The sequence below is a fragment of the Tachypleus tridentatus genome, chromosome 8 (assembly GCF_004210375.1).
Source record: "Tachypleus tridentatus isolate NWPU-2018 chromosome 8, ASM421037v1, whole genome shotgun sequence".
NCBI classification, from domain to species: domain Eukaryota; kingdom Metazoa; phylum Arthropoda; class Merostomata; order Xiphosura; family Limulidae; genus Tachypleus; species Tachypleus tridentatus.
In genome coordinates, this window is record NC_134832.1 from 119478832 (window position 1) to 119504692 (window position 25861).

At 31.9% G+C, this 25861-nt stretch overlaps 2 protein-coding genes across 14 annotated transcripts; one reads left to right on the forward strand and one right to left on the reverse strand.

The window, feature by feature from the left end:
* Window positions 1–3775: 3775 nt before the first annotated feature.
* Window positions 3776–12166, reverse strand: LOC143223339 (uncharacterized). Of its 13 annotated transcripts, none has more exons than XR_013012838.1 (7): window positions 12049–12166; window positions 9211–10077; window positions 6848–6940; window positions 6243–6302; window positions 5723–5905; window positions 5296–5348; window positions 3776–4439 (listed from the first exon to the last, which is right to left on the reverse strand). XR_013012838.1 is itself a non-coding variant. In XM_076451212.1 (6 exons), exons 2-5 carry the CDS (start codon window positions 9235–9237, stop codon window positions 5304–5306), a joined length of 225 nt encoding a protein of 74 aa, XP_076307327.1. In that variant the 5' UTR covers window positions 9238–10077; window positions 12049–12067; the 3' UTR covers window positions 3776–4439; window positions 5296–5303. The 13 variants fall into 13 exon arrangements, 2 of the variants coding, with proteins under 2 accessions (XP_076307327.1, XP_076307328.1); XR_013012847.1 differs by having other exon boundaries at window positions 5723–5909; window positions 12049–12135; XR_013012840.1 differs by having other exon boundaries at window positions 12066–12087.
* A 761-nt stretch (window positions 12167–12927) lies between these two features.
* Dnali1 (Putative inner dynein arm light chain, axonemal Dnali1) lies at window positions 12928–24137 on the forward strand. Its single transcript, XM_076451211.1, has 6 exons — window positions 12928–13152; window positions 14189–14319; window positions 16415–16584; window positions 20759–20937; window positions 21213–21377; window positions 23055–24137. Exons 1-6 carry the CDS (start codon window positions 13054–13056, stop codon window positions 23091–23093), a joined length of 783 nt encoding a protein of 260 aa, XP_076307326.1. The 5' UTR covers window positions 12928–13053; the 3' UTR covers window positions 23094–24137.
* Window positions 24138–25861: the final 1724 nt, after the last annotated feature.

The following is a 25861-nucleotide window of genomic DNA, read 5'->3' on the forward strand; positions in this document are numbered from 1 at the left end:
TATAAAACAGTAACATGAGTGTACATGCATTACATTAATACAAACTAATATTTCCCAGACACGCCAAGAACGTCAGTATAATATATATTCACTATGAATTTAATTTGCATAATATTAAAATTAAGTAACAGCTTGTTCTGATGAACCATTTATTGACATACCACAATTAAATGCTTACTTAAATTTTGGAATGCAACTTGTAACATCCATCTTAACTTACTAAGCTTAACAAATTAGTGGAATTCTATGGTAGTGGTTATTAATGCTTTACAAAACGTAAAAAAAAAACTGATGTCCATGTGTGTGAATTTAAGTCTTAGCAACTTATGTCTAACACCATGTACAAAGGTCACAGCAAGAAGAGAATTGTCTGCTTTACTTTGATTTATTACTCTATATTTTAAGTACATATGTAACTAAAATGCTAGTCCACTAAAACACATCCAAGACAGGGAAGACTAATGGAGTTTTATGTTACTGGATAGCTGCCCATAGAATAAAGTATATTTATTAACCACCAATGTTTTGTAATACAGAATAACTGTTAATCTATTTCCTATCTATCACCTGCAAATTCAGTGAACAAGCAAAGTAACAAACCAGACTATCTTGCATTAATTCTAAAGTAATTTGTGTAGAGAACAAATGAGATTTGAAAGTCTAGATACCTGCAGTTCACATTTTTTATTGAATTAGGTAATTTAATTAAAATAAAAATACCAGCATAGAGCATTTTTTCAGACAGCTAAAAGGAAGTTTCTTTCACAGTATCTACAGCAGTGGGTTCACCCATTTGTGGCTGTCATGTTGCAGAAAACTGATTTTAGATGTGTAATGTCATAGCTAATAAACCTCCAATTATATTACTAACTTCCAAGCTGAAAGTGCATGAACTTGGTCATGCCTTGTCATGATTTACCTACTTTCACATCATTTCCCCAACATAAAATGGGCATGTATGAAGAGTGTGGTACTATGTCTACATACATGTAATACAGCTACACATATGTCCCAAGAAAAAGATACAAACAATCCAGTGAAAAGAGCAAACTTGGTAGTGTTCTAGTTCTTGCAATGGTGTTTACCACAAGGGATTCACAGCAAAGGACTAACAACTTTGCAAAAAGGCAGTTAGTCTACAGTTCCAGGAACAGAGACTACTGCCCATTTAGCAGCAACAAATATATGAACAAGGCACTAGGCAAGGGATTTTACTCCTTACAAATGTGAAAATAGAAGTAACCTCAGTTGGAAATAACCTTAAGTGGCTATATTTATGGCCTGTACCATGAAATATCCAGCAAAACAGTAACAAAAGAACTGAGCAAATCTGGGACAATATATAGTATGATATGTGAAACAAAGAATATCCCAAACTGTAAGACTAGAGGCAAGGCAGCTAGTAATCACCATCCACTACCAGCTATTGGACTACTCTTACCAATGAATAGTGGGATTGACCATAACAGACACCCCCACAGTTAAAAGGGCAAGCAAGTCTTGATGGAACAAGGATTCAAACCCACAACACTCAGATTACGAGTCAAATGCCTTAACCCACAGGTAATTGAAAAGTAAAAATTAATGTGCAAAAACCTGTACCAAGTTAGAAGTCCTAAACTGCAGAGTAATGGGTCCAACTACTCAGGCATGCAGTGTGGGTGCCAGATGTAGTGATACCAACAACCTTGCAGCAGACTATAAAGTCTGTACACACTAAAAGAATATTTTGAGAAAAATGTAAAAACGTTTATCCTATACAAACCCCAGTCAGTGTTAATAAGAGCTCTACAATGGACAGCAAGACTTAACTATAAAGTATCTAATTGAATAACCTAGTATTTCTTGAATATTTCCAGCACCTAGCAAGATAGCTAAATCTCAGAGTGGTTTAAATGAGTAACTAAGGCACTCAACCATTCATACAAGCAAGCAAGCACATTTGTGGTAAGCTTGTTCAAAACGTACAGTCAATAGTAATGAAAACAAGTACTTGTTTTTTGCCCCCAAAACAATGTACGTTCAAAGTGTACCCTCCCCCACTAGTACAGCAGTCGTCTTTGGATTTACAACACTAAAATCAGGTGTTCAATTCCCCTCGGTGGACTCAGCAGATAGCCTGATGTGGCTTTGCTCTAAGAAAACACACATTTAAAGTGAAACAGACTGGTCACAAAGCAACTTCTGATAAAGCTGGGTCCTTTCCTAAAGAATGTTAAGATCACCAAGATAAATTAAAGCTTGAGATTTTGACAGACTACACTTGCAACTGCTCTTTTAGCACATTTTACACTTCTACCCACCATTCATGCTATACTTCACTCCACATGGTCTACCATTCACCCTGAAAAATCTAGTTTACCTTTAAGTATAATATTTACAATTTAAGTAACACTAACTCTTCTGCCTCTTGTACAGTGGAACTGAAAGCAAATAAAGGGTAGAGTTGAGGTAAATTTTTATTAATTAGGTTATGAAAATAGGTATTTTAAATTTTGTGGGAAGTAGTGAGATATTGAAATGTCTTCACTATCTTCGTTGTATCTCATTGCAACTGACACTTGTATCACTATCGTTAAAGCAAAACCAGAGCATTTAAGTGGAAAAGATTAAGGAAAAATTTTCATTAAGTCATACCTCTTAATTTGTATGCAAGACTGGTCCAGGAACAAATATGAAGTCTTTATTCTTGTTCCTTCTTAATGAATTGAAGTTTATTTAAATTGACTTTTGAATCATAAAAGGAACTTGTTCCTGTATCAGTTTAATATTTGTGGGGTTGATCATGGTGCATTCAAATGTGTGTGTGTGAAAGTAATACTACACTGCAATTTCATATTATTCTGTTAATTTGCAAGTTTTTCTCTAGAATTGGATGTCCCAATCTTTTTCTATCCAATTACCATCATGGAATTTGAAAATGTTTTAATTTCCTTGTTACATATGTTCCCCATGAACTTAGTATTAACTAATTTCAATTTAGTTATGAGAATCCATGTAAAAATTGTACTACAGAAGGTGCACAAGGTTAATAAGTATGAAGTTTATAGTAGAAATTCATTGAATGTGAAGTTTTGCAGAATCTGAGAGGGTAGTGGAGCTTCAACTAATTTCTACAAGTTTTTAGAAGCATTTCATGTTATATTTTTCTTCTGTGACTTTAAATGAGTTAGATATCATTAAGAAATCGATATGTAAACTTATCTAGTGCAGACTACACAGGATCTGTCCACCAATTCAGTACTTGGTATGGTATTAATCCTACTCCCATGAAGGTAAGTTTAATTTGTTCAAGATAACTGGGACAATGTAGTTGTCCTGTATTCTGGTGGGCTCGTATGTTATTCAGAACTTTTAGTTCTCCAGGGAAGATAGCTTTATTCAGATCCATTTGCCATTTTCATAATCTGTAGTCATGCTTGAATTTATTTCACATAAGATGCTAAATGTATTGATTTTAGCATTAATGGTGGTGGTTGTAATGCATTGTCAGCAAACACCTATGAAACATACCCATTACACACTATTGCTTAGCTTGCACTTGTGTTGTTGCTCTCAATGGTATTGTATTAACTGTATAAAAGTAATGACAAGCAATAATTTAAGCATATTTATTGTGGGTTAACAGTAAAAGAAAAACTGAACATGTTCACCAGATGAAACTCAAGGAATACTTTGAAGCTTCTTGATTAACAATGAAAAAAGGACAGCTGCTCATTTTACAATTATTATATTTGACATTTCCTATATAAAGAATCAAGTAACAAATGTAATATTCACTGAAAAAGTTCTTTATTCAAGGGGTTTTAAGGAGGTTACACAAATGAAATGAGATTGAAGACATTTTCAATCTTAAGATGAAAATCACTTTGCACTCTTACTAGTTAAAAACACTAAATGTTCAGATACTTCATTAAAAAAAGTGTACTAAATTTGTGAAGACTTCATATTAAACTATAAGGGATACAAATGGCTGAGGTCAGTCCCATAGGCATTACAGCAAGTTGAAATATGTCTGACCTGTCCATGTCCAGTCTTACCTTAAACTTTATTATAAGACATGCCACAAAAATTTAAGTGTTTAATAACAGCTGTACCTGGCATGGTCTCTCTCCACCATCTTTTTAGCCCAGTAAAGACACTAAAGCTGATAGAATATACCAACTTTCTATCCACAAGCCTTAGGACAGGGATTATTTCCAACACTGGACCAGGAATAGACTGCCATTGTTCAGACATCCCAAGGACAAGATGTTAGTTTATAGTACCAAAGCCATTAATCTCCAATACTAATCAAGCAAAAATCTGTTGTACAAAACATTCTTTTCATATCTATACAAGATCTCAAAAGCAATTGACTGAAGGCAAATAAATGGAAGTACTAAAAGTACCTTGAAGTTTAGATGCAAGACTTGCAGGTCCAAGGTAGCGTCTCAACCCTATTACAAAAACAAACTATTAGACTTCCAAAATGTACAATTGCCACTATACATACTCTCATGTATTACCAAATCATTAATACATTCTTATTCAACCAGTAGCTCAACATAAACTATGGGTACATAAATTGGTAATCCAATGAAGATTACCCATAAATACTAAAAATGTCAAGGAAAACTAGCAAAAGCTTTATGCACTCTTTACAACAGTTTTGTATGCAATTTTATGAACAAGTTTTACAATAAGAGTTTCAATGGAATATGATCACTTGTCAGTACTCCAATGGAACATTAAGATGTAGCTGCTTAACCCTTTTGGCACATTTGGCAACTGCAGACAACTTTCCTTTATTTCTGTTATTATGTACTGAATTTAACATATATAGTATTGAGTACAACCACTGAATATTTCAGGGACTTGTTGAATTATTGCAGATACACTTTTAGTACTGATACTGTAATTAGTTGAAGTATCAGACATACATTCAGCACCATAAGGGTTAAAGGATGGCTGTACCTGGTATGGTCTTTCTCCACAGTCTTAGCCTAGTATAGGCTCTGTGAAGCTGATGGAATATACTAGGTTTCTATCCCTAAGATTTGGGACAGGGATGATTTCCAACACTGTGGCTGGGAATAGACTGCCATTGTTCAAACAGCTCCAGGACCACAAGGACAGCCTGGCCAGCTTGATGCTAGCCTAGCTTAATCCAAATGTTGGTTTACATAGTAGTCATTAATCTCAAACATGCAGAAATCTGGTGTACAAGACATGCATTTCATATCTATAGAAGATCTTAAAGTAGTTGGTTAAGATCTGAAGGCAAATAAGTTAAGTGGAAATTTTAAAAAGTACCTTGAAAATTAGATGCAACGAGACTTGCAGTTCCAAGACAGTTTCTCTTGACCCTATTACAAAGACAGACTATTAGACTAGCAAAATGTACAACTGCTACTATACATTTCTCCCATGTATTACTAAAACATTAATACATCAACTGTGTTTAAGCAATTTAGTTAGCTTATTCAAACCAGTAGCTCAATGTAAAATATGAGTACATAAACTGGTAATCCATAAACCCACAAATACTTAATGATACTATAAATAAAGGAAAACTAGTTAAAAGCTGTGCATTCTTTACAGGACATAAAATTAGATACAACATGGATTTTGTTTATTGTATGTAATTATTTTAGGAAGTTTCACAATAATGTTTCAGTGAAATACAATCATTTGTCAATATTCTGACAGAATAAAAACAGCTGCTTAAGGATGACTGTACCTGGTATGGTCTTTCTCCACAGTCTCAGCCTAGTATAAGCTCTGTGAAGCTGATGGAATATACCAGGTTTCTATCCAGAAGCTTAAGGACAGGGATGATTTTCAACACTGTGGAAGGGAATAGACTGCCATTGTTTAGACAGCTCCAGGGCCACGAGGACAGCCTGGCCAGCATGATGCTAGCCTAGCTTAATCCAAATGTTGGATAATATGAATATTATATTTACTTTAGACTAATTGAAACTTTAGTATTATACATTAAAAGTACTGATTAGTGTAATGTGCAATGTTAAGCACAGCATTTGTTCAAATTAGATTTATTTCACATTTGTACCTGAGGAAGTAACTGATGGCATACACTTTAAGACAAAACAGATATTAATTTTAAAATGAATCATCTTTAACTCCATCTTAATTTGATTTTTAGGAAGCTACTCTTAGTTCAAATAATAGACATTAATATGGGAAGAGTGTGGAATTAGTTACACAATAAGCTCATGAAACCCAACAGGGTAACTTACCATACTTAAACTGAGGTAACAAATTGAGTCAGTTGCTAAACAGCTAATTATGATCAATCCCTAGGAGGAAAATATTACACACTTTAGTAAAATTAGCATGTTAGCATTATAAATTTCATGTAGCCTTAACACTGTTTTAGGTAGTAAGAATAAAACTAAACCAATGAAATTCACAACAAAAGATTTAACTTGGGTTATTTTAATCTAGGAGTCACAGTTTATATTTATCACACATGCATTGGAAGAATAAAATTTTTAGTACAAATGACAAGGTTGATATTCAAAATACAATATTACAACTAGCAAAGTAAGTTTAGTTCCAAAACTTAAAAATCCTAAAGTTACAATATGTCAAGATAATGGTACAGAGGGTTTGCTTCAGACAGCACAAGGCAACTTTTCTACAAAGTCTGCTGTCCACACCAGTGGGTTCAACCATTTCTGGCTCTGGCATGTTGCAACAAGCAGACTTTAGACAGGTAATGTCATCATTAAATCAACCCAAGATTGTAACTAACTTTGATGAAGATGCAAGAACTATTTTATAAATTCAGGAAATGTAAAAAACTTAACACTTAATTTAAAAAAATAAATTTTATGAGCACCTTAGCTGTACATCCTTTCCAAGCATGGATACAATGTAGTTTAACAGGATCAGTATCACCTGTACAGGATAACTGCTCTTCAATGGATTCATTCTGCAAGAAATGTGTCAAATGTAATAACAGCAGCTTCCAATAATTACAAAAGTTACTTACCATATTTTTCTGGCCAGCAATTGCATTTCAGAAAACTAAGTACTTTATTGTTTGGAAACTCCAATAAATTTTACAACTTCAATAACTCTTAAACACCCACTTGTCTTAGCAACAGACAAGAAATTACAATTTTAAATCTGAAAATTGTATAAATGTAGAGAAATTGAAAACTACCAATGAAACTGTAAAACTGATATCACTTGGCAATGTTGAGAACACCCATTTTCCCTGTGGGTATTTTTTTGCTATAACTACACAATACATCCATTAACACAAAGTTATGGACCATTTTAAAAGTCTTTCCCCTAGCTTGTTTAACACTAATTGTTCAATTCAATATAATTGTGCCACATAATCAAATATTAACCTTAGTATAATTAGAATTTAAATATAGACTGTCAGTATCACCATTGTAACCACAAAACTATTGTACACTTCACATACTTTAGAAAAGTATCCATCTCCCAAATACCTGTTTTCAAATATACATCACCAAAAATGTCAGGTGTAAACAATGTTTAGATAACCAATAAAATATGGTAATGCTAGAACAGTGGCTTTATTAAGCATGCTCTATCAAATTGCATTTTCCAATAAGATAGAAACAAGATTGTCATACAGTGGATTAGTCTACTGGTTATAAATGTGACCAAGAACACTTATTACTATTGTAAAATAGCTTGAACACAAAAGCATGGCATGCATTTCAAGTGATATCAGAAAGACAGATTGAACATTAAATTTAGTGGTTATATCTAAACTGTATAAAAAATTAAGTGAAGAACTTCAATTTCAGTAAACTTCATTTGATTACAGAAATTGTTTTAATACCAAACTGACATTGATAATTATATAATAAACAGTAACTTAAATTTAGTTACTAAACTTAATTACATTATGCAAAAATGAAGTTAAAATTAGGGATGTACAAATATTGGTTATATTAATAGCTATACCTGGTATAGTACCTCCAAGTCTTAGCCCAGTAGAGGGCTCTGTGAAGCTGATGAAATACAGTAAAGCCTAAGGCAGAATCACATATTACTAAATTAAACATTGACTAGGTAACTTATTCAAACCAGTAGCTTAATGTAAAATATGGGTACATAAAACAATCCACTGATGATTACCCACAAGTAATGATACTAAATATGTCAAGGAAAACTAGTAAAAGCTTTATGTACTCTTTACAAGACTTTAGATATAAGGATTATTGTTTATCGTATGTAATTTTATAAACAAATTTTACAATAAATTTTCAGCCAGTATTCCAATGGAGCAAAACATTGGAATGTAGCAGCTTAAAAGATGGCTGTACCTGGTATGGTCTTTCTCCACAGTCTTAGCCTAGTATAGGCTCTGTGAAGCTGATGGAATATACTAGGTTTCTATCCCTAAGATTTGGGACAGGGATGATTTCCAACACTGTGGCTGGGAATAGACTGCCATTGTTTAGACAGCTCCAGAACCACAAGGACAGCCTGGCCAGCTTGATGCTAGTCTAGCTTAATCCAAATGTTGGTTAATAAGTAAACCTATCAACTTTAATTATGAACATTACAGCAAATTTACCCTCAGGAGGTAAAAACTTTTAAGATCAATTTATATAATTTACATATTTCATAGTTACTATTAGGCAATGATTTGATGAAACTGGTGAGACTGAAGTACATCATCAAAAGAGCCAATATTTCCAAGACTACTTGACCCTTTCTGCAATGGTCTAGGTACCAGTTTTTGCACTAATTATTGGAACAGGAAGTATTTTGCACAAGAGCTTTTAGAGAAATACTTTCACAAAATGTGACAGCATTTCCTTACCAGTCTGTGCAAATTGTTATAATTACAAAAGCTATTCTTCCCAAAAATCTGTTTATATAATCTCTAAAACATCCTAAATACATTTCAAACATGTTTTCAGTAAGATACTATTGTGGTGTTGCTGGACCAACCTTGTAAAAAAGAATACAAATTATAGATATTTAATGCACATTGCTGAATAACAAAAATCAACAGACAACCTAATCTTGAAAACTTTGATCAAAAGAATACAGTAGCTTTTTTAAATATTAGAATGGTTGAGACAACTAGACATCAAGTTATCTGGCTATTCAACTCCTACTGTAAGACCAAGGAATGTTTTACAAAATTGAAAATTAATATTACCAGTATTTGGCAACACCAAAAGACCATATCTGCAAATACAATACCTGTGACAACCCCCTGCTTTCTTGCATCCAATTTGCTACCTTATTCTCCACACCTATTTTACTTGTTACAATCTTTCATGTGACAATGGCAAGCACTCTAAAAAGCAAAATGCACAAAATCTAGTTCCATGCCTTTATCTACAGGGTGGCCCATAAGTCCCTACCCATCCATATTTCTATGTATCCAGTATGTGTGGTGTCCCTCATTCTTGATGCATATTATGCAACACCACATTCTGAGATGCATTTTCCTCAACATTGGAGGGGTTCTTGTTCCAAATGCCATGATAACAGCTGCCTTCAACTCATTAGTATTATAATGTTTACACACAATGCCCTTTATGTATACCCAAAGAGAATTAACACATGTTGTCAATCAAATCGACTTCTTGCAGGCAGTTTCATGGGTGCCAGGGATGTTACAGAACCACAACCTATCCATTTGTCTGGAAAAAAGTGTCATTAAGATAATCTTGCACAGTAAGGACATGATGAGACAGAGCTCCATCTTGTTGAAACCAAAACCTCCTCTGATTCCAAGTTCAGAGTTTAGATATTAAACCATTGTTGTAACATGTTTAGATATGCAGTATGGTTCAATAACATGCACATTAAGTGCTGCCCACATGACATGCATTGTATTCAATTTCTTCATAATGAAGATTCTTTGTCCAGAAGTAAACACTTTGTGCTTCACTAAAATGGTAAATTGTGCACTCGTCCATGAGCACCTTTCCTCAAGAATGGATCATATTGAAGATTTGCAGTAATTCATCACATGCCAGTTTCTTATTTTCTCTATCAACATCACTTAGTTTATTCACAAATGTGGGTCACCATTCTTTCAACTCCCATGTCCTTTTTGTCCTGAAAAAAAAGGAAACATTTATATAATACATACGTAATTCAATATAACATAACATATGGATGGGTAGGGGCTTACAGACCACCTTGTACATATGCACATACCTTTCAAAGAAAGACAAGACTGAAGATTTTCCCTTATCAAAACCATTTACTTATAAAATCTATACTTTGTTAAATTACTGCTAAAACTCTTCCCACAACTAACAAGATTAACAGGCCTATAATTACTGGGACAATTCTTGGAAAGAGGAGTTACATTAACTTCCAATCCTTTAGTACCTACCTACTATTCAAAGATTGACAAAATAGTGGTGACTTGCATTCAATCTAACCTTTTAAAATCCTTGTGGAAATATTAACTGGTCAAAGAGTCATTTCTTAAACTTTCCAATATTTATAACCTACATTTAAAAACTCTCATAATCACTTATAACCATGTTGCAGTTACTCTCATTACATCAAAATCATTTAATACTACCCTTGTTCTTATTTCTTAAAATTGTAGCTTTACATTAGTTTTTCTGGCCCTCACCAATGTTTAGTCCTACTTCTCAATACATTTGAGTTAATAGCCTTAGTAAACAACCCAGCACCTAGCTCATTTAAATGTAAATCAACCATCTAAAGATTTCTCGTCTCCTGTTGGCACAGCAGTGAGCTTACAGATTTACAATGCTAAAATCAGGGGTTTGATTCCCCTTAGTGGACTCAACAGATAGCCTGATGTGGCTCTGCTAAAAGAACACACTAAAGCTTTCTTCCACTTAACTAGTCCCAGAAGTTCAGCCAATCTGTCTGCTTATCCTTACATACTAATCTAAGCCTATCATTTAGCCCTAGCAATGTACCTACTTCATCCTCAAACTTAATTCTGGGTTGCATCCTGGCAAAATTACAACCATTTTCTTTAAATGCCTTTATCAACCCTGCATACTTAATTAGCTTCTCTGCTCTATATTCTCTTAGATCTTTAGACCAGTACACAAGTTTCAAGAGAAGCCTACAGTAGCTTTGGGATAAATCCAAATTTTACCGTCAATGGATACAAGTATGCATTTTCAAAATGTTTGGTATAAATATCAAAGCTTTAACGTACAGAACAGTGGGTTTCTCATCATGAATGGATACGTTTATTTAAATACATGCAAAAGTGCACAGCAAAAGGGTTAAAACAAATAAGTTTAACATCACTGAATAGTGAAACTTAATTATAGTAGTATCAAAATAACTTTAAGCAAAAACCCAAAAATCAACGAATACAAAATAAAGGAAATCTTAATTGAATAAAATAACCCTAATGTAAAGAGAACAAAGATTTTAAGCAATCTACATTCAATGTGATCTCTTTGTACCACGCTGTCTCGGATATATTAGTTCTTTGCAAACTATCTGAACCTGAAAACTGAAATTTATACATTTTAATACAACCCATTCCAACATTTCAAGTTGTTTCCAAACGTTAAACCTTTGATGAAATTTAAATATAACAAATGTTCCCCGGATAGCATGAGTAGCAGGTTAGTGTTAACCAGCAATACAAAGTTTAAAAATGCTGTACATCACACAGTATCATTATTAGAGGGAAAACATTAGTCGGTTCGTACTTCCTCTTAAGTCATATTTCGGATTTATTATCTTGCAACGAAATTAAATTAATACCTCTCACAATATCAATTTTAAGTGTGATAATCCTTTTAAATTAAACCAGAGTAATCCTCATTTGTGAAGCATACTCACAGTTAAGACTGTTAAGTTGAAGTTACATAGAAAATAGACAATAACTCGAAAATATAGATCTACACCAGAACAGGCATGCCAATCTTGAACTTATCTTACTTGCAAATAAAACGTACGACTGCACAAAATAAAGGTTCCTCATAGAACACTGTAAAAATTCACACTGCAAAATACATACGCTATTCATTTCAAACAAAAAACTTTAAAGATTACACGAGATTCAAATAAACTCACAATTCACATCTACTCACCATCCATTGTCATAAAAAGACTGTCTCGTTGTACTGATGAAATATATATAGCAGAAATCTCGATGGTAGCGCCCTCATAAGTTTCAAAATTATGAACATGGATTACACAGCACTTTCAGTGAAATTGTCACCAGAAAAAAAATAATTATTTTACTATAGCTTACTTTTTAACAGATAAATCTAAGCCTACTGATGTTTGAGTTCTTATCATAAATAAAAAGAGAAAATAAAAAAATATTCACATCATATGTTTTTCAAGAGTGTCAGCGTATTTAGAAAATATATTTTATAACACAAATATAATAACACGTGTTAATACTATTAGGGGATAAAAGAAACTTCCTTTCAACACACACAAATATATATAATATTAAAAGCACTTGAATGTATATTTTGTCCAGTTTGTACTACAAAATAGTAGAATAATATAGAAATATATACTTATTATAATTTATAAATTTGTTTGGACGTTTAAAATATCAGTCAATTTAATGAAACATATCAATATATAAAAATACGAGGAAAATCATGAAAGGTTAATTCTAGTATCGATATGTCATATATTGTATTAAAAATTAATAATAATATATATATATATATAATTCTGCTATAGCTAGATTTTAGCTACATCCAAATTTAAGGCCTTAAGAGTAGCTTCTTTTTCATCTAAAACGTTAAAATCTCCAGAATCCTTAATTGTTACTTTTCTTTATTGTCATCTTTATACGAACATGTATTTTATGTGGATAAGTGATTCAACATTTAATTACTATGTATGCTTATATATTATGTATGATATCTATTAGTTTTTCTGTTTCGTATTTAAAATTTTAAGATAAATATAAATTTGGTCACCTAATGAAAGGTGTGTAATCAGTTACTATGGTAACTAGTGACGCCAAATCTCGAGCACTATTATTCAATAGTGTATAGATTGATTCAAAGCCTAAGTATTACATTGGATTGTTTTTAACTGTTTTTCCCTTCAATGGCACAACAACAAAACATAATTCCATCCAATTCATCTTTAGTAAAGTACGACAACCCTATACTTGTCATACACAATTCAGTAAAGAGGTCATCAAAGGTTTGTAAATAAATTGTATTTGACAGGCCATTGACTGTGCATAACTGTAATGTGTAAACTGTTCAGATATACTGGTAGGGGAATGCTACAGTAAAGCTTTGGCTTCTAATTCAACGATATAAATTAACTAAACTGTACTGTTTTTCATTTTATAATAATAACATAAAAATGACATTTAGGTTTAGGTAAACATTTAAAGCCTGAAATAATCTGCTGTTGGCAGTTGTAACATATAAGCTACTCATTCTCTTGTTAGTCATTTTAATGATACCTGTTGAGGACTAAAGGTTATTAAAGTATACTATTAAGAACAAACAGTTTAATGCTAAAGCTAAGCTTGTGGAATAATTTTAGGAATTCATTTTTCCATCAACTAACAAATATACCATTTAATTATGTAGAAATATTTTCAATGACATAACTACATTCTTATGCTTGCCAAAGTTCAAAATAACTATTTTAAGCATAAGTAATTTTAAGATTGCAAGCTATTGGGTTGCTAATTGCTGTCATTGCACACCCATCTTTGAGAGACATAAATATATTTTATTGCAAAAATTTTACATCAGAAAAAAATAGTTCATAACTTTTTAAATTGTAATTAGACTGACTGGAACTAATTCTATCAAAATAAACTTTATTTAATTAAATTACTTCATTTTCTCGTATGATAATTTTTTTAAAACTTTAATAAAATCTCTCCTGTTATAAAATCCTGTGAAACTTAAATATTTCAATTTTATCATCTCACAAGTGTTCATGAGGTAATTTTGTTTTATAATAAAAATCGAGGAAATTTAAGTATTCTAATTTTATATGCAAGCAAATTATTGTAGATGTATATAATGTTCTATCAAATTAGTATTATCTGGAAAAGAAAGTAAGAATTTTATAAGAATATACACATATACTTTATAAAATATTTATTTTTTGCAGTAAGAAGTACATGATTGTTCAATTTGAAATTTCCCTCAGATATTTTTATTGCAATAAAAATTCTACATTATGAATTCTACGTTCTTTTGCTGTTTTACAGAAAAAATCTGTTCAACTATTGCCACAATCACAAACAGAAAGTGTGATAAGTAAATCGGAAAAGCTTCCAGCTTTCAAACAGAAAAACAGTGCACTATATGAAGAAATTCTTGACTCAATACTTCCCCCGAGGTCAGTTGGGCATATTAGGAAAACAGACAAAAAATGGATGTAGTTTATACGTTTTTTTTGTATGCCAGTGGAACAGTGGTTAGTTAATGGACTTAAACAGTAAAACTTATGGTTTGATTCCCCACAATGGGCACAGTAGATAACCCAATGTGGCTTTGCTCTAAACAAAACTGTTGTTTCTCCTTATACTGATATATTCTGAAACAGGGTAAAACAACCTGCCCTAATGAACTTAGGTACCATGAACTTAATTTCTAGATAGACAACTTTACACCTAAAACATTCTAGTATCTCATAAATATTTATTGTTTTACCTTTTAAGTGAAACAGGTAAAATATTTGTGTACTTACAAAAATGTTGTATACTGCAGTGCGGTTTTGAGTTGAGTTTGTCATTATGCCAGAGCCATTCTTTGTAACATTTTTAGATCTTTTCACACCTGGCATTTCTATAAACCATGTTTAGAGTTATTATAATGGGGCTTTTAGACTCATTACTTATGTCATGGTGTAGAAGTATCAAAGATTATTATCCCTCTTTGTGACTGAAAAACGTGCAGTGATGGACACTACACACACATATATATATATATATAATATTACCATAATTTTTTTAAAAGCCAAAACAAAACACACACGCACATGTATATAGACACACTACACTCTAAAAGATATATCTGTTTGAGTGTTGTTCTCACAGAATTGATTCTTATGAGGGTAGCTACTGTTTAACATGCAATAATTTTTTTTTAGGTTACAGCACTGATAAAATATAAGAATAATGTTTCCATTAATAGTAACTAAACAAATATTAAACTTGTCCCAACATTCTTGGACAACTTCATAGCAAAAGGTTGGTCTTCCTATAGAACCATTAGTTGTAACAATAGCGTTACTGAGCATGAATGTACTTTTTGTTACCTGAAATATTAAAAAAATTTTATTTTTTTATCAAAGTTGCTTTTTGTTGGAGTAAAAATGTCTAAAAAATGCAAAAGAGTGGTTCTTTCGTGTGATAAAGTAGACATTGTGAGCAAGTTAAAAATATATCAATCTGCTAAAAAACTATAAGAGAAATATTGTAAAATGTATGTTCAAGAAATGATTTTTTAAAATAATATCCAATTATCTGGATTTTTTATTATCCAGACCATTCTTGATCTCAATGGGTTTGGATAATCAATGCTCTGCTGTACTCAGTTAATGAAAATATAAACTCCCATGATATTTCTCTTGTACAAGTTGCATATATCATTTTCTTATTTAATGTAAAGATAATTTATTTGACACAGACTGTAGTACTGTGGATTTGTAATTATTTTTATAGTTTGCAAAATATCTGTTTGAGGGAATAATAATAATGTTTTTTTTAACAAAATGTAACTTTATGTTCATGTTGATTTGCATATGTATCTTGATGAGTTTATAATCATGTACGTTAATTTTGGAATGCCTTACTTAACTAGAAACATCATTTTTAAAAGTTACAAATAAAAATGCTATTATCTTGAAAAATAACATTGTACTCTGTAGTTTGTTACATTAATTGGCAATTAACTGGATATTGAATCTTTATTGGAATAAAATAGTTTTTCTAAAGATGGGATATAAAAATAGTGCTTTGATTTAAACAAGAATAGAAATTGCATATCAATATCAGAAACATTCTTTCAAAGTAAACCCTTTTACACTGGTTTCAAGATAAATTAGAAGCTTTAAACTGTTATCTGACACCTTTGTTTTGTGAATGCTCTTATAACAACTTAGTGACACTGCTGTGGCTTTGTTTGTGCTTTTTTCCTGTCAGTAAGCTTCAATTATTAGTGTATTTACTGTGATTCATATTTAAATTAGTGTACTTATGTATTGTTTAATACTATTATTGTTATAGATTATGTAGAAATACTGTATTAATAATGTTAACAAGGTGTTACAATTTTTTGTGTGAAACACTGCACATTAAGCACTTTTGTAACTGTATCTAGTACTATCTGGGTCCAGCAGATTACACATTATGTACTTTACTTGCTATATTAGTAAACAGTTTTAAAATATTTTCTGTTTTTAAAACTGAATTACCTAATCTTCCTGGCAGAGAATGGGAAGAAAATGGGCAGTTATGGATTCAACATGTTTCTAGCACTCCTGCCACACGTCTTGATGTTCTTAATATTCAAGAACAGTTAGATATGAAGTTACAGCAAAGACAAGCTCGAGAAACTGGGATATGTCCAATTAGAAGGGAACTATATGATCAATGCTTTGGTAACAATGCTATTTTTCTGATAATCAACATTTTAGTGTATAGGAAGTGTGAATATTTTTTATTGGCAATAGTATATTTTGTTTGTAATTATATTATTAATTGAATTTCTAAAAATGAGAACGTCAGTTAGAAGCTGAAGATGAGTAAACATTTTCTTTGTAACTTTAGCTTACAAAAAAGTTTGAGTTTATAGAGAAGGAACTTTCTAAGATAGTCAGTGTACTCCACAGTTTATAAAGTTAAAAGAATTGTAAGCCTTACTTTGAAATTGATCTACACACATTTTCTTGTTTCCTGAAGAGTAACATGAAATATAATTGAAAATGTTAATGCAGACATACAATATGTTTACAAATTCTATTTATGTAAACTAAAAATAATTTAACTGCTTTCCATTTCTTTCAGACATTATATTTTTTGGTAATATACCAGCTCTAAACATTTTTATTTCATAAGTCAGTATGTTCAATCCTACATTATGTATCATACAAGAAGTTAATGTTACATGTCTATGTGGAAGTAATCTTTGTTTACAAAATAAATTAATCCTAAAATAAGTGTTTAATTAAGCATTTTATTTGTTATATATAGTAATAATACAAAGAATGTGTGTGTGCATAAATATATGTATTTAAAAGTTTTTTATTAGTTTAAAGAAATGTCATTAAATCCATTGTTATTCTAAGTAAATAATCTTTCAATATATTAAAACTTTTAGACGATATACAGTTAGTTGTTGTAGACAGTATATGTACATTTGTTTGTTTGAATTTTTCACAAAGCAACATGAGGGTTATCTGCACTAATCATCCCTAATTTAGCAGTGTAAGACTAGAAGGAAGGCAGCTAGTCATCATCATACACTCCAAATTCTTAGGCTACTCTTTTACCAATTAATAGTGTGATTGACCATCAAATTATAATGACTCCACTGCTGATAGGGTGAACATGTTTTGTGTGATGGAAATTTGAACCTGCAACCCTCAGATTGTGAGTTGAGCACCCTAACCACCTGATCATCTGTGTTCTGCCTACCATGAGTATCAAAACTCTGTTTCTAGCATTGTAAGTCCACAGACATAGCGCTGTACCACTGAGGGTCGTATATGTACAATTTTACTAATATTTTCACAGTGTTAAGTATTCTAAAATATAATAAACATGAATAATCATACCACCAACTAGAATATATTAATCTGCATATCATATTAACTTCAATATTCATTTAAAAAGACTTAACTCTTGATAAAAACTCCATCTTGTTTTTCAACATTGTGGCAGCATCTCATGTATACCACTCAGACTAAAATACTGCTGACTTAGTTTAAAAAGTATTAAAGGACCAGCTGTATTTTACTTATTCCAGTACTTCATTTGCATATGTTTTTCCATCCCTGACCTGTACTGCGTTTCTTGGAGTAGTTTTACAAATCCTATTTCTTTAGTTTGATTTTTTTTTACATCAGTCAGATTCATGGCAACTTTGATGATTGCTAGAGTTGGATCATGAGAAGATAGATAGTGTAAATAAAACCATTTCAATGATATAACAAGGTTTTTTAAGATATGTAAGACAAAAAAGTATTAAAAGGCATGAGAAACAAAACTTTTAGTGTGCCATAGAAGCAACTCTTATTGAAACTCTCTGAAATAGTACTGGTCATAAAAGTTTCATATCCAAGTAATGCACAAAATAACACAAGCAAATCTACATCTACAGTACAGAAAACATTTGTTCAACAGTGAGATTAATCAAAACTAGTAGCATCAACATAAGCATTTACAAATATACTTGTTTAAGAAATTTTCTAATTTCATATTAAAAACTATCTAATTTTCATGGTTGCTTGTTCATATCAGCAGTTCTGAAACTTAACTATATAAAGCAATTAACTGTATAATTCAACAGAGAAGGGTAAAACATATTTTTCACAAGCATGATATATTTTAGTTTATTTAATAGTGATATGAAACTGTTCTAATGATAAGTTGTGGACTAGTACTTTATTTACACATCTTTACTTACATTGTTGTATAAATTTCAACTTTGAAAAGATCAGGTAATGCAACAAATGACCATTGTTTCTTCTTTTATAGTAAAAAACTCAAAAGATAAAATAATTTGTCTTTGAAGTTAGATTTAATTCACTAATCTAGGAAATAAGAAACTAAGTCCCCAATCATAAGACATAATGTTTGTAGTATGGAGTAGTTCATTTCATGAAAGATTCTACTTTTTTCATTTAAAACATTTATTGTCCATATTTTCAGTAGTCAGATTATTTCTAGAATTAAGTTTATACAATATTTTAAATATTCCATTTTGCCAGATATGTAAGAGTGTATGTCTTTAAAAGCTGGAATTGACCTTTTTCAAATCCCATAAAGAAATATATAAATGCATGTGCACATCAAAGTTGAAAACTATGTATAATAAGTTCTTTATACCCTGGAAACTCATAAAGATTTGAAATGCATGTGATCAAGTCAGTTAAGTATATTCTAGATATAGGAAAATATGGTCATGTTTTCCAGACACTTTCATAATCTGTAATTAGTGCAACCATATCTAGCAAATCTTCATCTCATTCTTGATTATATATGGCTAGATATATCAGTTACATTACAGATCTGTAATGCATTTGACCAGATTTAGAATAGAAATGTCCAGTAAGCAAATACAACATCTGGATTATATACTCTTCAAAAAAAGAAACGCAAAAGGGATATTTTTTTTATTTTAAAGAGAAATATATGTAATAACATTACAAGCTCGGAGTATGTGATGTTACACGTGTTAAGGCACTGATTTTCAGACCACAATGACAATAAAAGTTGTGCACTTTGAAAACGGAGGAAAACAACGGATTTTTCGCCAAAACGCATTCGTGTCCAATAAATTTGTTTGAGAGATCTGCATGTTCTGCAAGTGCAACATGTGCAAAATCCCTATAAAAGTGACGGGTTCTCGGTTTCCATAGCTCAGTGTTAAGCCACCGACACGCAATACAGTTACGCCAAGACTGACTGAAGCACAACACAACAACACCATTGGTTGCTTGGAAGCAGGCGAATCTCGATCAGATGTTGCCAGAGCTGTGAATGTCCACCCAAGCACCATCACAAGGCTATGGAATCGTCACCAACAACATGGATCAACTCGTGACTGTCAACGATTTGGCAGATCTCGTGTGACCACACCCGCACAAAATTGCTACATCCGGTTACGTCACCTTCGGGATAGGACCACCACTGCGACGTCTACTGCCTCAACCATACCAGGGCTGCGTAGGATTTCCGATCAGACCGTACACAATCGTCGACGAGATTCTTAGGCCCCATGTGCAACCCGTCATGGTGAACGTCAACAACGTTTTTCAACATGACAACGCCCGTCTTCACACAGCCCGACTCACCACTGTCTTTTGAGACACCACAACATCAACATTCTTCCCTGGCCCTCCAGATCACCAGATTTAAACCACATCGAACATCTTTGGGACGAGTTGGACCGACGTCTGCGATGGCAACAACCTCAGCTGCAGACTCTACCTCAGCTTGCAGCAGCTTTGCAGGCTGAGTGGACAGCCATTCTACAGGATGTGATTCGTCATCTCATCACTTCCATGGGCAGGAGATGCCAAGCAGTTATTGATGCTCACGGGGGGCATACTCGTTATTGACGTTGAGTGACGTTAAACTTCAACTAGTGAGCGTGGACTTGCCTTTGCAGACTTTGGATGTTCAGCAGTGAATGTGCAAAGTTTCACACATGTCATACAGAACTACCCGGAATAAACTTGTTAACAATTTGTCTCAAATTTTGCCTTTAGCGTTTCTTTTTTGGAAGAGTATATTTCAAAATGGCTTGTATGGGTATTAACACTTTTACTTATAAGGAGAGAACAATGTTTCAACCTTCCTACGTTATCTTCAGGTTAAGAAAGAGAGAGTGTTTGAATGTGACTGTTGATGGACACGTCTTAGGAATGAGAATTGTATTTCAATTGGGTTTCTCATTATCAAGAACATCTAGATTATTTTATAACAAGAGTTTAGTGAATACTCTACAAACAACTGTATAATTATCATGATTTTAATATTACTCAGTATTTTAAGACTTTTTTTTCCTTCTAACTTTTGTGCTGTTATATATGGCTGTAAACCTTCTAGATGAGTTAATTAGACAAGTTACCATAAATTGTGCTGAAAGGGGACTACTGCTTCTACGAGTGAGAGATGAGATCAGAATGACAATGGCAGCCTATCAGACCTTGTACGAGAGCAGCATTGCTTTTGGGGTAAGGAAAGCTTTACAAGCAGAGCAAGGAAAACAAGAAACAGAAGGAACTGTAAGTATTATGTTCAAACTAATTATTCTCTAATGATAAACATATATTTTATATCCTGTTTTGTTTTTCATTGTCTCATCTCGACAAATAAATAATAGCTACTATAATGTGCTTATTGTTTTTATTTTTCAGAGAATACTTGTTTCTACATGTACTTAAAATGGTCATTCAGTTCTGTGATGTGTATTTATTTTTACTTGTTTTTTAACTCCAAACAATTTCCATTTTTTCAGTCAGTGCTTGAAATACTTAAGTTAGTACTAAACTTTCAATAGGTGGAGAGACTTCAAGCAGAAAAACTAGAACTTTCTAAACAATTAGCTGAACTAAAAAAAAAATCTGAGCTGGCAGAAAAACGTTCTGTTGAACAAAGACAGCTGGAAGAAAAGAAACATTCAGAAGAAATATTATTTTTAAAAAGAGCAAATCAACAGCTAAAGGTAAAGATACAGGACTTTGAAAGTGTTCCTTTCTATTTACATATACATAGTTGTAATTAACATACCAGATTGTACAAGAAACCAGTACCATCTTATATATGGCATGGTAAACTTAAGAATTAACTATAATAAGGTTGGATAATATGTTTTATAGCATGTTGTGTTAAATAGATAATCTACTTTATGAAAAGGTTTGTAATAAACTGTTATCAGCTTGTAAATATTTGTAAAAGATACAAGTTACATTTAAACCTAAGAACTGTACATCATAATACAAATTTTGTATAATTTAATGGTTCATTACACTGTTACAAACTAGTCAATGTACTGTTTTGTGAATAAAAACACTTTTTTGTCTTAAGCTTAGCATCCATGCAGCTGCCTTTAATGGTTATGATCACACAACTACTAACCCCAAATTTTGCAAATGTACTGCATTAAAATATATATATATACGAGGTCTGTTCAAAAAAATACGCGGACTGTTTGAATTGCGCGGCTCCAATTGGTTCCAAGGGAACCCGCTTGGTGTCGCTAGGTTCGCACAGATCAGCTGATTATGACGCCATTTCCCGATTGCAGATATCTTCATTTGTGTATTAGCTACGCGGTTTTAAGTGAAGTGCGATTTTTTCGTTTGGCGGATTTTAGAATGAATGACCTGAAGGAGCAACGAATTGCTGTGAAATTTTGTGTTAAACTTGGAAAATCTGTGACTGAAACTTTTGCTATGCTTAACACGGCTTACGGTGATGTTGCTTAGAAGCGTACGGCATGTTTCAAGTAGCATGAACGTTTCAAGGATGGTCGACAGTCCATTGAAGATGATGAGCGTCCTGGACGTCCTTCCACGTCAACTGACGACCCACACGTCGACAAAATCAACACCCTGGTGCAGGCAAATCGACGTCTGACTGTCAGGGAGCTTGCTGAAGAGTGTGGGATATCAGTTGGATCTTGTTACAAGATTTTGACCGAAAAATTGAAGATGCACCGCGTTGCTGCGAAATTTGTGCCTCAGAACTTGTGAGTTTTTGGCCAAACACTCGATCACTGTTCTTCCCCACCCCCCCTACTCACCTGACCTTGCTCCTTGCGATTTTTTCTTGTTCCCAAACTCAAAAGACCCTTGAAAGGAAGAAGATTTGAGATGATTCCCGAGATTAAGGCAAATGCGACGAAGGAGCTGGAGGACATTACAAAAGAAGCGTACCAGGACTGTTTCAACAAGTGGAAACACCGTTGGGATAAGTGTGTACGTTGGGGAGGAGAGTACTTTGAAGGGGTCCCAGACCTGTAACTTTTAAATAAAGTACTTTTTGTTTTATGACGTCAGTCCGCGTATTTTTTGAACAGCCCTCGTATATTTGTACATAAATGTTACATAATAATTTAGCATATTATATTGTAATAGTGTGGTGTAATAAATATGATTTTGGTATTTCAAATAACAGATCAATAAACAAAGTTCCAAGTTCCACACATTGGCAATGTAATAAATACTGTTGAATTAAAAATAGATCATTCACATAAAACTGTATATACAGAAATATTTTATAACATTAGATATACATATGTGGAATTGGAATTATAAATATAAATGATCCTTTGTTGTTGTTTTTTCCTTAAGTAAAGAATTTTACTATTAACACATATTCAATGGCTTTATCATTTCAGGCTCAACTTGAAGGGATCATAGCACCTAAGAAACCATAATGTAAGAAAGAATTATAGTTTTGAAGAATAGTCATTCTGTTTATTTGGCAATCTGTATCAGGAAAGTTAAGAAAATCAAATGATGGAAGAAGTTTAATATTTTCAGTGACATATTAAATAAGTTTACTTAATCGTAAAAAAATGAAGAATTTCCAAAGTTCTATTGTATTATACACCTTAGCTTTTTTGTTTCCCAATTTTTTATTTGTTTTATAAAACCTGTTTTATTTTTACATTACCTAATTTGATAAGGAAATATTTATTTTGTGGTACCAATAACATTGTAACGTTTCATCAAATGTTTCCCTTCACACTATAAATCATATATATATTAAAAATAATATCATAATCAACTAATTGGTAGCACATGTTCAGTTTCTGAATTAATGCATGTAAGAGTTATGTATAAAGGCAGAATAATTAATTGTAATGATGATATAAAATATACTAATATACAATAGTTAAGTGAAATAGCTGTGTAACTTTTGAGAAACTTTACTAAAATAAAATCTTTGAAACAACAATCTCATGTGTTTATAGAGAAAGTTAACATAGCTTCATATTCCTTCAACATATGAAATCTATGAAAATTAAAATAACTTGAAATGCTAAGATTTATATTGATGACATAAACACTTCCTACAGAATTTTATGGATGTATTTGTTTCTTTTAAGAAAACAGATATTATAGTTTAACGTTTTATGTTTGTATTTAAAAAAAAACACATTAATATCTATGTAAAGTCTGACTGGTAATTTTTATGTTAACTTGTCTAATTCTATTTGCTTACACAATGATTGTAATCAAGTTTTATGCACTTTCTGTACATGAAATATTTACAATTGTGTTAATATTGTGACATACACCCATATTTTTGTTGTTGTTTATATTCACTTAATTTTTTTTTAATAAAAGTTGTCCCATGTTGGAGGATATTGCAATTCTAAATTACACATACTTTTACTGAGACACACAGAAACACAAAGTATTTACAAGAACTTTATCCAGTCCCAAAATTCTTATGCTTACAGTGTTACCTGCATGTGTACAAATAGTTTCATGCAGCTTTATGTACATTTCAAAAGCTTGGATAGAATTACAAATTTAAGAAAAGTAGTAAAACATTTAAAATATCTGTTGAAATAACAATTTTTAATATGCACAATGTACATATTTTGTAAAATAAAGATTTGCAGCAGTGTAGGTTTGAAATCTGTTGTTTTTTTTAATTACAGCAACATAGATAAATAACCAAGTGGTACTAATGTATGAGCAAAGCTATGTTGAAATGCATCTAAGTAGTAAGTTTAATCTAAACAATTAACACTTTGAAAATATTATTTTAAAAAAATTGTTTATTTTCACATGAATGTAAAAACAGTTCATCAATGAAAAGAACAAAATTATAACCTATGGCAGAGTATTTATAGGAAGTTTTTTGTAGGTTATCTTAATTGTCATTATCACTGCAGAAGTTCAGCAATTCTTCTGGGAGAATATATTACATAATAATATAACATTTGTAAAAAAATAAAATAAACAATACTACAAGAAAAATCATGAATTCATATTATATAAAAAATCATTATAGTAAAATTCAAATATAATTACTTGTAATAATCCCAGGTATGAAAATTTAACATATGTGTGCCAGTACAACAAAAATATGTGTCTAGTACATAATAACAGTTTAGACACAGCAGAGAAATTCTTAAGATCTAAATCCATGCCAGATTAATCTAGTAAACATACAGTTTTCAAGGATTTCATTTGTCAAGCTTATTTCAAGTGAGATTCTTAATTCTAAAACATACCTTGCATAACTTAAATATTTCTAACTTGGAATTCACTTGTGACTTTTAAATACTTGTAAAAGGCACAAAAAAACCTTATTTAATTATTCTACTATCAACTACAAGGTTACTGTTTGAACCTAGTTTCATACACTGAACTATTGTAAAGTTTTGTGTATGAAACTAGGCAATTCAGATAAAAAAAACAACAACAAAACCTGTGTTCATAATCTGGGAAATCAGACTCCTATTAAGGAGTAATAATAATACTGGCAATAAAGAGGAGACTCCTATTAAGGAGTAATAACAATACTGGCAATAAAGAGGAGACTCCTATTAAGGAATAATAACAATACTGGCAATAAAAAATACAAACTATGTTGCTGAAAATATATGAATAAATGAAATGTTATTACCTGAGATAGATTTGAGATGTATGTAAAATACTTTAGATTTTCGAACATTAACATAACAAAAATTACATAGTGCTGAAATATTCATGTGCAGTACAAGAACATTGAACTGTAAGAAATATGTTTTCTATACACATAGAGAAAAACTGTAATGAAATATAAAAAAGTTCCCTATTACTTTTCAATAATTTTGAAAGTTAATATTTTCTTTACCTGAACATGTGTTTCAGATAGATACCTCTGCACCACTAAGAGCTATGACCTCATGCACAACTGCCATGAGATTTCCTGTGCATGCCACAAACCTTGAAAAAATTCCCACCACTATATGTGTATATGTACTTTACACCAGTCTATGATTTAGTAGCCGTGATGCTGTAGTCTTCCACCAATAACAGGGCAACTCAACCTCCATGTATAGTAGTCCTTGTGAACACTAAAACATTATCAGGGGGTCATTCTTCTCAAATAAGGAATATATTTTCCCAGTAGTTTTTGTTTTGAAAAAATTGGGTTGAGCAAAGAATATCAGAAAACTCCATTACTAGTAGTTATGTGTTG

Coding starts and splice junctions, on each gene's coding strand:
- LOC143223339 (XM_076451212.1), bottom strand. CDS start 9,237: ATGCAAGAAAGCAGGGGGTTGTCACAG. Junction 6,941..9,210: donor AAAGCAGGGGGTTGTCACAG/GTATTGTATTTG, acceptor CATTTCTTGCAG/AATGAATCCATTGAAGAGCA. Junction 6,303..6,847: donor GGAAAGGATGTACAGCTAAG/GTGCTCATAAAA, acceptor TTTTCCTCCTAG/GGATTGATCATAATTAGCTG.
- Dnali1 (XM_076451211.1), top strand. CDS start 13,054: ATGGCACAACAACAAAACATAATTCCATCCAATTCATCTTTAGTAAAG. Junction 14,320..16,414: donor GACTCAATACTTCCCCCGAG/GTCAGTTGGGCA, acceptor TCTTCCTGGCAG/AGAATGGGAAGAAAATGGGC. Junction 16,585..20,758: donor ACTATATGATCAATGCTTTG/GTAACAATGCTA, acceptor TAAACCTTCTAG/ATGAGTTAATTAGACAAGTT.